The sequence below is a fragment of the Pleurodeles waltl genome, chromosome 3_1 (genome assembly GCF_031143425.1).
Source record: "Pleurodeles waltl isolate 20211129_DDA chromosome 3_1, aPleWal1.hap1.20221129, whole genome shotgun sequence".
In the NCBI taxonomy this organism is placed as follows: domain Eukaryota; kingdom Metazoa; phylum Chordata; class Amphibia; order Caudata; family Salamandridae; genus Pleurodeles; species Pleurodeles waltl.
The window spans coordinates 710160973-710175713 of record NC_090440.1 but is presented as its reverse complement, the minus strand read 5'-3'; the positions used below and the strand labels follow the sequence as shown (position 1 = coordinate 710175713).

Genomic DNA, 14741 nt, shown 5'->3' with positions numbered 1-14741 from the left:
AAACAAATTGCGTATAGGGGATATACCATCTGTTGTAATAAGCCTAAGTAGGACATTTTAAATGATATAATCAGGAACATATCATCTGCTAAAAACCCACTAAAACAATCCAATCTCAGAAAGACTATAATTTAACACCCATTTCCTTTATTGTACCCCTTTCCTAAAGTCTGAAAGAAGATACACTATTTAATTTGAAGTTATATGCTGCTGAGTTTAAAATTATGAAGCATGCAGATATAGTGAGTGCTGACCAGATGCCATTGCTGACAGATCTACATCTTATTTTATAGAGTTTTCAAGAATTTATCAAGTCACTCAGTCTCAGGATACAATCATTGTAGCTAAAGATAGACATGTTTATTAAAACAGGAGCACAGTCATAAAGAATCACCAGTATCTGTATGGCACAGAACGTAGAATGATAAAACAATATAAACATTTGAGTGTCTTTTTCACCATTAAATTTAACACATGAAATAAATGGTAGCGGGCATGCTCTAAGTATTGACACAAGACTTGGCGTTTTAAGAATTTAGGATTGTGAAATATACTATTGTGAATAAAAGTTAAGATAGCATCTAGAAAGCAACTCTGTACTGAGAATCACAAACCCTGAGACAGTCAATAATACTTTATGAAAACAATGTTTGCATATCAACCATAGTGCATAAATTCAGGCTTTGAGATTGGATGGAGGTAGATAACTTAACCTACAAAGCATGTGGTTAGATAATGTAAATGTGGTATGCACTCTGATCTGCTAAAACTGGCTCATACCCGGAATACAGTACAGCAATGTGGTCAGTATTATGAATTATAATGCACGTTTTCTGGAAAGAGCTCGTACATCAGCATTTCACTTGGACTTGAACCTGGACCATCCACCCAATACTAACAAAAAAAATCTGTACATAAAGATTGTGGTTAAATCTGGCATTTTAAACTAGAGATTATTATCCGAGTAGATTATTAAAATTGCTGTGGATATAAAATCTGGCAAGGTAAATAACCAGTCCAATGAAAATGCAACATTGTCTGCAGTCACTATATACCAGAGGTTCCTATATTTTGTTTTATCATTTGTAAAGTTCGATGTTAACATGTGTGAGCTGCAAAAGGGTGCCTGGATATGAAGATTGATTATGACACCAAATGCAATAATGCAATTGGCTCACCTATTTCTTGTTTATTTATCATGTGTTAAAAGATTTTAGACTATTTTACTGTCAACCACTGCATTTTCAAGGTCAAGCTGAGTGAACAATGACTTTTTAATTGCTTTATGCAAAAATAAATATTCTATATAAGCCTGTTGAAACTTGTTTCTATCACAAGCGACCACGAGACTATCAGATCAAGTTGAAAAACCTCAAGACCAACTTACGTCAATTTTAGATGTCCTTGCGAAGGCTCCAACAGGGTGTACATGGTCGTAGAGGATAATGACTCCTACCATCACCCGCATACAGAATAGCAGCGTTTCGGTGTTCGTGAAGCGGCTTCTGTACTCCCTGTAGGTAGGAAGGGCAGATTATGAAGTCTGAGAAACTGATAAGAGGAGAGGAAAGGTCATACTGAAGACAAGGGGAGAAATTCAATGATAGGAAGGTGATGAAGTCCGGGATAGATGACCTTCTCCTAGCAGTGAGAGGTGGGAGCTGCATTTTGGGGCGGACAGGAGTGTGTGTGGGGGGGCATGAACCAGGCAAGAGAGACGGAACGTGGAGTGGAGAGGAGAAAGACAGTGGACGGGGAAAGAGGAGAATGAAACCAGGGGGCTACAATTGGAAAACGGGGAACAGAGAGAAGTGAGACATGAAAGCATAACCTAGGAGTTATTGGAGCGCCTAAAACTAGAGGGCAGGGAGAGGTGAGGAGACATCAAACAGAACACCACCGACGCATCTCAGCCTTTTAACCATCAACACTGCTAGCACTCTATGATACGACGAGCAACAGTACCCACTCACCTCAAGCCGAGCCAACATCACTGCTGGCACTGCTGAAACACATCAACCATAGATACCAATGCAGCTAGTTCACATCAATCCTGACTACCATCTATCCCTGCACGCCTCAGTTCAGGACACAGCACTGCCAACTTTTCTCTCAAAGTTTGACTCGTTTCTCAAAGGCAGGGCGTGGGGCAGTGACAGCACTACAACATCATTAGAATTCTGTCGCGCCACAGCAAGTGTTACCTTCATGTCCACAGAGCTGTATCATATATGTGAGGACTTTGCAAGGACACTCAGGTCACGCGAATATTCGGATTAATATGCGTGTGTGGAATCTGAGGACAAAAGTCACTCGAATATTTATTATGTATCATTCCACGTTCTGTGCCATACAGATATTCACAAAATGGTTTTGAAAAGGTGTTTGCACCGAATATATTTGGCTCCAGTGTTGTCTACATTGCATAACAAGATCTGTTACTTCCCCTCATTTACCTATACTTCTATGATTGGGAAGAATATGTCAGGAACGAGGGAGGCCCAACTGGTATTTGTGTTACAGGAAAAAAATATATTAAGTTCGAGTGTAACTTTGCTGGTTTATACGTTTTATAAGTTGATCACAAATATTAAGTAAATACAAAACGAAGACGGCATAAAAGTCTGTAAAAATCTGCAAAGGATTTCAACTGCTCCATTAAACAGAAGCAAATCAAAGAAAATATTTCTGGGGATGGGGTGTGCAGCTTACATTGATGTAGCATGCAGTCTTGTTTTTTTAAGAGGCTTCTTACTGTAGTTTTTAATATGGACTGTCACAATAGTGTACTCGACAATGAAATGCGTAGAAACCTCGTGTCTGCCTAGCTGCTACAACGTATGGGTGAGTTATTGGGCTTTTATCGAACGTGTGCTACAAAAGAGATGTTTTTATACTCCTACCCCATAGAGAGTTTACTCCAGCTACATTTCTTCTCTGCAGAAGTTTCTTTCGGCTTGCCTTTTACAAGGGTGAGAACACTGGCACGAGTATGCTAGCTGAAAAAAGGATTAATTCGGTATCTTTCGTACTCTGCATCTGTTATGAATCTTGCTCCTATCTGTACCCTCCACTTATCTCTGTTTGAGGAGGTCCCTTTTCTTTCAGTTGACGCTCTCACCATCCTGGATGTATTTGGTGTTTGGCGTGCTAAATCGGAAATAATTTGCAATCTGTAAAGGGGAATTAGAAACTGATTTAAGTCAATTCTTTTGTGAGTGGAGCTCGTCACAGGCAAAGCAGGTCGAACTTTTAAGCTCTGGTGCGGCTGCAGCCCCCCTACCACATCCAGCCGCTGCCGACTGGAGGAGAGATGGCCACAGAAGGGTGGGGAGTCCCACTGAGGCTGCAGCATCCTAAAAGGGCCCTTTTGCAGGCCCTGAACCTCCAGCCACACTGCAGAGAAATTGAGGCATCAGTGGCGTAGCCTGGTGAGGTCATGGGCCCTAGTGCAAGCAATAAAGCTAGGCCCCACAGCTGGTATTAAAATACTGCTATAAATGATGTGCCGTGCACAAATCACACCCCTGGACCCAGGTATCACTGCACCTGCTACACTTATGTAATTTATTGATCTCCAAGTTCCTCATTCTATTCATTTTTCCTTCTGGCCTCCCTATCCCCACCCGCTCTCCTCGCATCTTCTTCATCAACTTAATGCAATACTCTCTATTCCTTTCCCTCCACACTCTCTGTTCACCCTTGTCTGTCTCTCGCTCATCCTCATCTCCTTACTCCCTTCTCACCTTATTTCTGGTTCTTTTCTCTTCCTTTTCCCTTGCCACTTTGCTCATTCTTATCTCCTTTTTGTTTCTCGCTCAACTTTATTTCCTTCTATTCTATCACCTTTTCCTATCCTTCTCCCCGTTCTTTTACCCTCTCGTTTCTGTTCATCCCTTTTCTTTCTCTTTTTTATTATTCCCTTATCCTCTGCTTCCTCTCTATCCTGCAGCCTGTAAAGTAAACACAGCCAAGCCCCTTGCACGCCCTTTGCATTAAAAAAAACTCGGGACCGCCTCTGAAATAACATCAGATGGTGCAGGGCAGGTTGTCCTCTCCTTCCAACCCTGGGCACTGGCTGCACCAATGGTAACTATGCCCCTGTGAGAGGTGGGTCTCCAAGTGCAAGTATAGGGTGGTGTTAGACGGCTTCTAAATTGAGGCTGAGAAAGAAAAGTGGATACCGGCAGCGCTGAGGAACGATTCAGATTACCTAGCAGGAACGACCATTGGAAGGTGCCTGTAATGGTTGTTGCGATGTGGCAAAGAGGTACCGGAGAGGGAGCGATAGTACCATGAAAAAGAGGGGAATACTCTAAGGCTTTGCATTAGGATTACACCCTTTGCCAATGGATGAAAATCTGTTTTCTGGTTACAAGGGTAGAGAAGTGGCTTCCACAGCATTGATCAAGATCACCCATTCCACCTAAAGACAGCAAGTGAAAGCCAAAGAAGGACCATGGAAACTTTGCTTGCTGCTCAGAATACCAGCGATGAGGGCCAACTTAAGGCAGAGGTAGGAGGAGCTGCCTTTATCAGTGGGAAGCCATGATGAGGGAAACACTGCAAAATTCAATTGGATCTTCAAGGTGATGAGAGAGAAGGCTTTCATCCCTAGTCCAGGTGTTTGAGAGTATTAAAGAGCATATGGCCACAATGAAGACAAACATGGGTCTCCTATAAGGTCCAGGGGTTCCAGGGCTGCATGATAAGAAGGTAGAGGTACTTGAGGATGAGGTCATGGCAGACAAACCTTGGCGTCTGAGTTTGCCTGCCACTGATGAATGGAGCAACCTGCAGGTCGATGTCTTGAGAGATGCGGCTGGTTACTGTATCTCTGTAGTGAAAGTCTAACAGCTGTCCACCAGCAGCTTGGAAGGCCACAAACCAGTACTGGAATGGTGTAGATCAAGCTGGAGAACATATAGCAGCAAGAGATGATCACTAGTGCATTGGCTGAGAAGAAGGACATGGCGCTTAGAGATCAGTTTCATCACTCCCGGCAGGCCATGAAAAAGGAACTCGTGACCCTTATAATAGACACCTTGTTTTGCAGTCCACAAGATTGAGGGCCTGTGAAGGGTACAGTCTTGGTTTTTGAATCCTAATGCTGCCAAGTCCAACCTTGCTTCTGTTAAAGAATATTATGCTGTTTTAAATGAGACACTGGGCAACAGCTTTGGTAATGGGTGTTGTAAATGCGAATACTGCTTCGAGACTTGTCATTTTGATGTTTATCCCTTGCACCTAGGCCTAAAATGCATAATGCTTTGAGTATTGCATAATGAATCATGCTGTTGATCTGCAATTTGTCTCTCCTTTCCAACCCACAAACTTGTTTGAGGCTACTTCAGCAGACTTAAGGCCTGACAGGTCTGGGCAAATGGAATACTCTGTCACAGACATGACGGATATCCTGTCCGCCGTTCTACGATCTCCATAGGCTATAATGGGATTGTAATACAGTGGACAGGATTTCCGTCATGTTCGTGACAGGGTATTACCCTCCGCCGAGATCTAAATCAGGCCCTAACTTTGCTTTATCTAAGCCTTGCTGTGATTGTAATATAGCTAATGTTTATGGACGAGATATGTGTTCCTGTACTTCTCTGATTTTTATATATTTTGTTCATATACTGATCTTCCTCTTTTTAAAAAAAAACAGATACAAATTATTTAAACCTAACTATATCCTTTCACCACTAAAGCTTAAGTGAATTGTATATGCACTTTCTCTAGCTGGTAATGGTGTGTACAGCAAAAAACTTCGTGAGTAAAAGGGGTATTCAGAGGGATGAAAGGATGGTTGGGAAATTCATAGTATTATATGTCTGTGTCTTCTACAGTAAAAAAGTGAAACTTATTGTTTGTTCCACTTGAAGTGCTGATTATATTACTTCATCCAGCTTCTTTTATTCTTTGGAATTCATGGCTGTTTGTGGAAATAATGTATTGTGACTTTATGAAGGTTATATATTGTTCATTTTAAATAGTGTAAAGTGGTCACAGTGAATTGAAACTGGGGTTTAAAGCATCATATGGCTGTGTCCAAAATAGTGTAAAACTGGAAAGTAATGTTTGCTCGAACTGAAGGGCCTAATATATGACTTTATTCAGCTTATTTTATTCTTTAGAATTTATAGCTCGTATGATTTGCAATTGTCATACGGGAACCATGTATTGGGCCTTTATGTAGGTTGTACAGTGTTTCAAATCGATGCAAAGTGATCATAGTCAATTTAATTTCCTGTTTACATGGTTAATCCTGCTCTTTATTTCCTATTTGCTCTTATTTTTGGCATATATAATGGATTAAAAAACACACATAGGCCAAACAATAATTTCTCAATATTGCACAATAGAAACTTGAAAAATGATTGTAAAAAGAGTCCTCCTAAAGTGTCAAGTTCATAATGATAGTGTACTTAACGATACGGTTTACAATAAAACTATCAGTTCGATGTTTAATTCTATGTCACAAACGTGTTAATGCAGTGCTTATGTCTTTTAATTGAAAGGAAAATTGACAATAATAGGATTAAAAGAAAACAAATAGAATTCTTTGCACAGCTCATCCTCTGACTCTTATGCATGTAAATGCAACAGTAGCTGTATTTCATTAGCGACCCCTGGGGCAGTCAGTGTCCTTCAGCTGGTAAGATACCAGGCTCAGTGAGTGAATCGCTTTCTCTGGGGTCTGCGAGCAAACTGCATGTAGCAGGTCCAGGTGCTGACTGGGCTGTCTCAAGCTTTAGTTCAGAGCTTCAGTTATTTAAATGATACTAGAACATGTATATATAAAAAAGATTTAATAGTCATTTACTAGCGCCACTGTTTTGTAATTGTTGTGCAACAACATTTTGTAATGTTTTTACAGTTTTCCCATAATTTACACCAGAATGGACTTGATGGTGGTAACGATTGTTAGTAAGAGGGACCATTATAAAATAGTGTGAGGTTTTGCCACTTCTGAGCTTCATACACTATATTAGCTGTGTCTTAAAAGACAGCTCTGTACAAGCCCTTTTTGTCCTTAGAAAACCCTATATTTTCATTTTTCACACCCTGATGCATCTGGTGTTATTCGGCATCTTGCCTCTCAATGGGTACCTTTAAGTGCCCCCACAATATTCTGCCTGATTAGTAATTATGTTTCTGGCCAGGCGTGGGGAACTCCAGTAGCAGCAATGCATCAACATCCCCCTCACTAGTATAAACTACCATAACTCTTACAATAGTTATTTTTTCACCAATTCACTAGCCATCTTTTAAAATAATTTACTCCTGTCTAAAAACAGAAGAAAATCTCACTAAGTATGTTTATCTTCTGCCGTGACTACCCACTCTAAGCCATTTTTCTCAATGCATTATTGCATTATCCGGGGAGGGGCTTTCACTCAAAATTACCTGATAAGGAGACTTCTTTTTTACATTAAAGAAAGTCTCTGTTCAAGTTTTATGTAAATGGCATCATTCAAATACATTTTAAATCACAATGTCATTGTTCAGAGTCTTGCGGAAAGTCCCCCAAACCTCAGACAACCAATAAGATCAAAACTTCTTGAAGGATTTAAAAAGTCAAACATCAGTTCCCCCCATAATAGACGGCCAGCGGAAAATTGTGCTGGACCCAGCCGAAATCTCCAAAACCTATGTATGGCCTCATAGTGAGGATCCTAAATAGATTTGCTTTGACATTTAGAGTTTCAAGCACAGGGAGTAAAAGTGAATTGTCCAGAAAAATACACCAAATCCATGATAAGAGCCCAGGTCACTGGGTTCCAAGTTCCAATTCAGTCACTAAACAACCACCCATATTTATAAATACTGGCAAGTGTTTGAAAAATTATTTGTTTATGCTACTGTCAGCAAACATTAATTTCACACAATCAGTCCTAAACCACAGCACTGCCAGCATGTCGTAATCCTAAATAAGAGCACTGTCAGTACAGCTCAGTTCCAAGATGCAGCACTACTGCTAGCACACAAGTGCCAGCAGACCTTATAGCAAACAAAAACAGAGAAGGCACTTGTGTACAAGTGCAGGAGGCTGTCTGTCTATGTAGTGTGCAAAGCTAAGCACACTGTGCAGGGGGTCCAGGCAACAACACATTGGTTTACAGGGGTAAAAACTTGATCACCTAATGCTCTAATTTTTAAGGTAGCTTGGTCAAGCAGTTGGGCCAATCGTGGAGAAGTGCAAAGCCTGTGTTGTACTCACAGTATCAATCTTGCAACTCACACACTCAAAGAAATAACTCAAGGCCAATTTATAAAAAAATACTTCAGATTTGTATGTCATTTTTAAGACTAAGATTATCAACATTGCTTAAGTACTTTTTGAGATATGGATTTTTGAAGTTTAAGAAAAATAGTCTTTTTTGTGCATAACTGTGCACCATAGAAATCAATTGAAAGTCACCTTTAGAAATACATTTAAAATCGTACAGTTGGTTTACCAAGTTCTTCTTTTGCAGGTTGGTTGAGGTTGTTGGTGGGCACATTGTGCCAGCTGGAGACGTTCGGGCAACTCCTGGTTCTGGCGGGAGCAGCGGTGAAAGGTCTCTGGAGCTGCTGCAGGGCCACTGCGAGGGACCACTTGGAAAAGGACTGCACCTTTAAGTTTAGAGATGGTTCCTTGGGGGACCCCTTGGAGTGTCTAGGTCACAAGGGGTGACACAGCAGGTTCTCCGTTGCAGGGCACATGGCGGCCAGGTGCAGAATGAACCAGTGAGCCAGGAGATGTGTGCAAAGATGCCCTTCGGAGCTGAAGGTGAGTCGGTTCAAGGGTTGTTTGCAAGACAACAGGTGCACTCTGGCGGGAGGTCCGGGGTGTTCCTGAAGTCTCGACTGGGGCTTCCTCCTGGTCCTTTTTCAGCCGCAGGCGGGCTGGTTTTCCTGGTGTTCGACATTAGCTGACCAATACCCAGGGTATTGGTATGGTTTGACCTCTGGAGGGCGCGGTTCCACCAAACTTGGCACACTTCCAGGGTTTGTCCTCCTGGTCGTCGGTGTGTCGGCGGGTCCAGCTGCGACTTCTGGTTCCTGAGCTAGTGCCTGGTCAGTGAAGTGACCCTTGCTGGTTTGAGGGTTTCTTCTTGTTGTAGAGTGGTCTACTCTGGAGGAGCTCTTAGGCAATTTTCAAAGCCTGGAGGTCTTCTGGGGTTTTCCAGTTGTCCAGCAGCTCCTCAGCAGCAATTGTCAGGCCCTGGGTGCAGCAGGCATGTTTTGGTGCCTTTTCTTTGTGCAGCAGGTCTACATTTCTCATGCCTTGGATCTTCTTGGTGCCAGTCTTCTTTTTGTCAGTCGAATCTGATTATCTGGTCTAGGGATGCCCACTAAATTCAGAATTTAAGGGGCGTTTTAGGGGGGATCTGGTAGTGTCCAATGAGACACCTACCTTTGGGTGCCTACAGCCACTACAGTGACCACTTCCTGTGGGAAAGGTCACTTCCCTATCCCTGATTGCCTATTTTCAGTCCATCTAAGATAGAGGAAAATAAAATGGAGTGTCCACCTCACAGGCAATACCTTAGGGGTGGTGAATGCTAGGTGTGGCCACTCCTTCTACCCTTTGTGTAGTTTCCCACCTTTGCTCCCGCCAAAAGTGGCATTTGCAAAGGGGTTGACCATCTGCTGCTAGCAGCAGGCCTGGGGGTCGAGTTTCAAAGGCGGTAAGCCCTTTGAAGCTTTGTGCCATGGCAGTGCACATTCCTGAGGGAGGGGGTGTTAGCACCTCCACCCAGGAAGGGCATTGTTCTACAACAAAGAGAGATGGATCTCTCGCCCAAGGATTGTAGATTGGGTGTCTGGAGGTGGCAGGCTAGATAGGACCAATCAGCAACCATGCCAGGGTAGCTCGCTTTTGCAGGGGGCACCTCTAAGATGACCCCTGGATACATTTAGGGATAAATCCAATGCTGGTACCAGTTTGGATTTATCATTCTGGAGTTGTTTGATACCAAACAACCCAGGGTTCAGAGTGGCCATCATGTAGCTAGGAAACTTGTGTGGACAAGTGTCCAGCACATGTATTAAAATGGCTGCACTGTTTGCTCCCTGTGTCCCAGGGTTGGCAATGACACAGTGGGGACATATTGCTCATACAGTTATGCCCTCATATATAATATGGTGCACCCTGCCTTAGGGCTGGTAGGCCTGCCAGAGGGGTGTCTTATCCATAGTGTATGCAGTGTATGGTGGACAGGGCACACGGGCAGTGTGCCATGTCGAGTTTGTGTTTTAAGTTTTCACCAGGACACTCAGCCTGCAATGGCAGTGCTGGTTGAGTCTGGATGCATGGCCCTAGAGGGTAGCACAATCAGTGCTGTTGCCTTCAGGGGCCTACCCTTAATAAGCATGCCCTGGAATCCTAAATACCGTTTATTAGGGACTTATAGAGGTAGCTAAAGGTGCACCCATTTGTGCCAATGCATCACAACAGTTTTAGGGAAAGAGTTCTGGCCCAGGGAACCGTGTTAGCAGGGGGCCTGGGGACTACAATTTCTAGGCTACATCATACATCAGGCAAGAAGTGGGGGCTAATCATGTCAAAAAGAGGCCTTTTCTCACACTACACCTTCTCCCTGCCCCCAAATGAAAGAGGGTGAAACTACCCTATCCCTAGTGAGTCATCATCATCTAAGTGGAAGAACCTGAGAAGGCCATCTGCATTGGCATGGGCAGTCCCAGGTCTGTGTTCCACTTGAAAGACATTCCCTGTAGGGAAATGGACCACTGAAGCAGCTTGGGGTATTCAGCCTTCAGCCATTGTAGCCAGCTACGGGGCCTGTGGTCAGTCTGAACTATGAATTGAGAGCCAAACGGGTAGGGCCTCAGCTTCCTCAGGGCCCAAACCAAAGCAAATGCTTCCCTCTTTATGGCACTCCAATTTTGTACCCTAGGGAGAAGTTTATTGCGTATAAAAGCAACTGGCTGGTCAAGTCCATGATCATTTTTCTGGGAAAGGACCGCTTCTATCCCCATTTTAGAACCATCTATTTGGACTATGATATCCCTGGAGTAGTCTGGTGCCTGTAGGACTCGAGCAGAGCACATAGCTTCCTTCAGAGTGTCAAAGGCATTTTGACAACTTGCTGTCCAGTTAACCTTTTTGGGCATTTTCTTGGAGGTTACTTCTGTGAGAGGGCAATTATAGTGCCATAATCCTTCACAAATCTCCTATATTACCCAGTCAAGTCAAGAAATGCCTGACTTGTGTCTGGGTTGTGGGAGCTTCCCAAGCCAGAATAGTCTCAGTATTGGGTTGGAGGGGTTGCACTTGGCCTCCATCAACCAGGTGACCCATGTAAATAACATTTCCCTGCCCTATCTGGCACTTACTGACCTTGATAATGAGGCCTGCCTTCTGTAGAGCCTCAAGGACCTTCCCTGGGTGGATCAGGTGATCCTGCCAGGTGGAACTACAGACAGCTATGTCATCCAGGTACGTTGCTCTAAAGTTTCCAGTCCAGCAAGGACTTGGTTCACCAACCTCTGTAAGGTGATAGGTGCATTCTTTAGTCCAAAGGAAACAACAGTGAACTGGTAATGCCCACTATGAGTAGAAAATGCTGACCTCTCTTTTGCCCCTGGGGTCCGGCAAATCTGCCTGTACCCAGATGTTAAATCAAAAGTACTCACATATATGGCTGCCCCTAGTCTGTCTATGAGCTCATCAGCTCTTGGAATTGGGTGTGCATCTGTTTTTGTAATAGAATGGAGGTCCCTATAGTCCACACAAAACGTCATTTCATTTTCTCTCAATTTGGAGTGAGGTTTGGGGACTAAAACTACTTGGCTAGCCCAGGGATTCTCAGGGTTCAATGACATCCAGCTCCAGCACCTTTTTAACCCCTGCCTGGTTACTCTTTCTGACATGGTGTGATTGTCTGTAAATCTTGTTCTTGACAGGCAAGCTGTCACCAGTGTCTACATCATGGGTACACCAGTTTGTTTCTCCAGGGGTCAGAAAGAATAACTCAGCATACTGATTGAGGACTTGCCTGCAATCAGTTTGCTGTTGTTCCGTGAGGGTGTCTGATAAGACCACTCCATCCACAGAACCATCTTGTGGGTTGTTGGAGAGGGGATCAGGGAAAGGGTCATTCTCATCCTCCGGTCCCTCATCTGTAACCATGAACATGGTCACATAAGCTCCATCTTAGTAGGGTTTTAGGTGGTTGACATGTATTATTCTTTTTGGATTTCTGCAACTACCCAAGTCAGCTAGAAAAGTGACCTCTCCTTTTCTCTCAAGTATGGGACAGGCCCCAGACCATTTGTCCTGGAGGGCCCTTGGAGCAACAGGCTCCAACACCCAAATTTTCTGCCCTGGTTGGAACTCTACCATAGCAGCTTTCTGGTCATACCAGAGCTTTTGCACCTCCTGGCTGGCCTAAAGATATTTGCTGGCTTTCTGCATGTACTCAGCCATTCTTGAATGTAGGCCAAGCACATGGTCCACAATATCTTGCTTGGGCTCTCTGAGAGACTTCATTCCCTAACAAGACTTAGTGGTCCACTAATAGGGGGCCCAAGCAAAAGTTAAAATGGAGAGAAACCTACTTCCTTTTGTGGCACTTCCTTGTAGGCAAACAGCAGGCAAGGAAGCAGGACATCCCATCTCCTTCTGAGCTTTTCAGGAAGTCCTCCAATCATGCCTTTTAGGGTCTGGTTAAATCTCTCAACCAGCCCATTGGTTTGAGGATGGTATGGAGTTGTGAACTTATAGGTCACCCCACATTTGTTCCACATGTGTTTTAAGTATGCAGACATGAAGTTTGAACCTCTGTCTGATAGTACCTCCTTAGGAAACCCCACCCTGGTAAAGATACCCAGGAGGGCTTTGGCAACTGCAGGTGCAATAATGGTCCTAAGGGGGTATAGCCTCAGGCTATTTAGTGGCATGATCCACTACCACTAGTATATATTTGTGTCCTGATGCTGTTTGAGGGTCAAGGGGGGCAACAACGTTGACCCCCACCCTTTCAAAGGGTACCCCAGCCACAGGTAGTGGCATCAAGGGAGCCTTTAAGTGCTCACCTGATTAGCCACTGGCCTGGCAGGTGGGGCAGGACTGACAAAAGTCCCTCACTTTTTGGGACATTCCTGGCCAATAAAAGTGGTTAACCTACTCCAAGTTTTACTGTGGCCCAGATGCCTAGCTAGGGGAATGGCATGGGCTATAGTGAGGAGAAATTATCTGAACTGCTGGGGCACTACCACCCTCCTGGCTGCACCAGGTTTGAGGTCTCTGGCCTCACTGTACAGGAGCCCCCCTTCCCAATAAAGCCTGTGGGTACCACTGACATTCCCTAACTCTACTTGTGCAGCTTGCTGCCTCAGGCCTTCAAGAGTGGGGTGGGTCCTCTGCCCCTGGCACAGATCTTTCCTGGAGGGTCCCTCTGGGCCCAAGAGCTCTGGGTTGTAAGGCCCAAGCTCTTCAGGCTCAGTTCCCTCCAAGAAGGTTGGATCCTCTTCCTGGGAAGAGGGATCCTGATTTGGGATCGGTTTTGAAGCTGGTCCCCCAGTCTTGCCTTTTCTCTTGGGAAGCTGGTCCTCTATTTCAGGATCCAGCTCTCCTTTTTCTCTCTGAAGTTTACTCTGTGTCCTTGTCTTGACACATGCCCACTCAGGGATCCCTAGCATTGCTGCATGGGTCTTCAGTTCTACATCGGCCCAGGGGGAATGCTCCAGATCATTTCCAAGCAGGCAATCTACTGGGATGGATGAGGACACAACCACTTCTTTTTGCCCTATTACTCCCCCCAGTCAAAGGATTCCATAACTATGGGCTGGAACTTTGTCTCATTGTCAGCATTGGTGACAGGATAAGACTTACCTACCAGGAACTGATTTGAGTGGACCAAGTGCTGAGTTACCATTGTAACACTAGTTCCTGTGTCCCTCAGTACTTCCACTTTCTCCCCATTAATCAAAGGGTGCTGTCTGTATTTTTTGCATATTACTTGGCCAGACAGCACAGGATAATTCTACCCCACCCTCAGCGACTAATGTTGCCTCTGTGGGGTCACTGACATGGTCAGGCCACACCTCTGATCCCATCTGGAGATTGGCAACTACATTTACTGCAGATTGACTAGAGCCATTCTTTTTGTTTTTACAGCTAGAGTCTCCAGTCTGGTGCCCTTTCGTTTTCCAGTCATAGCACCAAGCCTTTCTTGGATCAAAGTGTCTACCTTTGTACCCACCCCGACTGTGGGGAGTCTCTGGGTCCATCGTCCTGTGCAGGTTTTTGGGGGCCTTAAGAAGACTCTTTGTTATTTTTGCTTTGGCTCCCATCTTTCCCTTGGGGGGCTTTTTGGCCTCTTTCTTTTGATCTCCCCCACCATAGGTAGTTTTGGTCGCCCTTGTCTTGACCCAATGGTCTGCCTTCCTCCCCATTTCTTGAGGGGAAAGTGGACCCAGGTCTACCAGATGTTGAGGTAGCCTATCATTGAAAGAATTACTAAGCAGATGATCTTTCTTGAACAGGTTATACATCCCATCATAATCCAGCTAACCAACCACCCAGCATTTTTACTGAATAGTCTACAAAGTCTACCCAAGTTTGGCTCTGAGTTTTTCAAGCCTCCCTGAACTTTATTCTGTACTCTTCAGTTATAAATCCAAAGCCCTCAATCAGGGTACCCTTCATGAGGTCATAGAATTTAGAATCTGCCTCATTTAGTGCCATGAGCCTATCCCTGCACTTTCCTGAGAATAAATCCTACAACAGT

General features: G+C 44.2%; 1 protein-coding gene across 7 annotated transcripts in view; it reads right to left on the bottom strand.

The window, feature by feature from the left end:
- The window catches only part of LOC138284541 (CYFIP-related Rac1 interactor A-like), a 121417-nt gene that overhangs the window by 24797 nt on the left and 81879 nt on the right, over nucleotides 1–14741 (bottom strand). For all 7 annotated transcript variants that reach the window (XM_069223422.1, XM_069223428.1, XM_069223423.1 and 4 more), the window contains one exon: nucleotides 1388–1514. In XM_069223422.1, the coding sequence (XP_069079523.1) occupies nucleotides 1388–1514 (127 nt within the window). The remainder of the gene's footprint in view (nucleotides 1–1387; nucleotides 1515–14741) is intronic.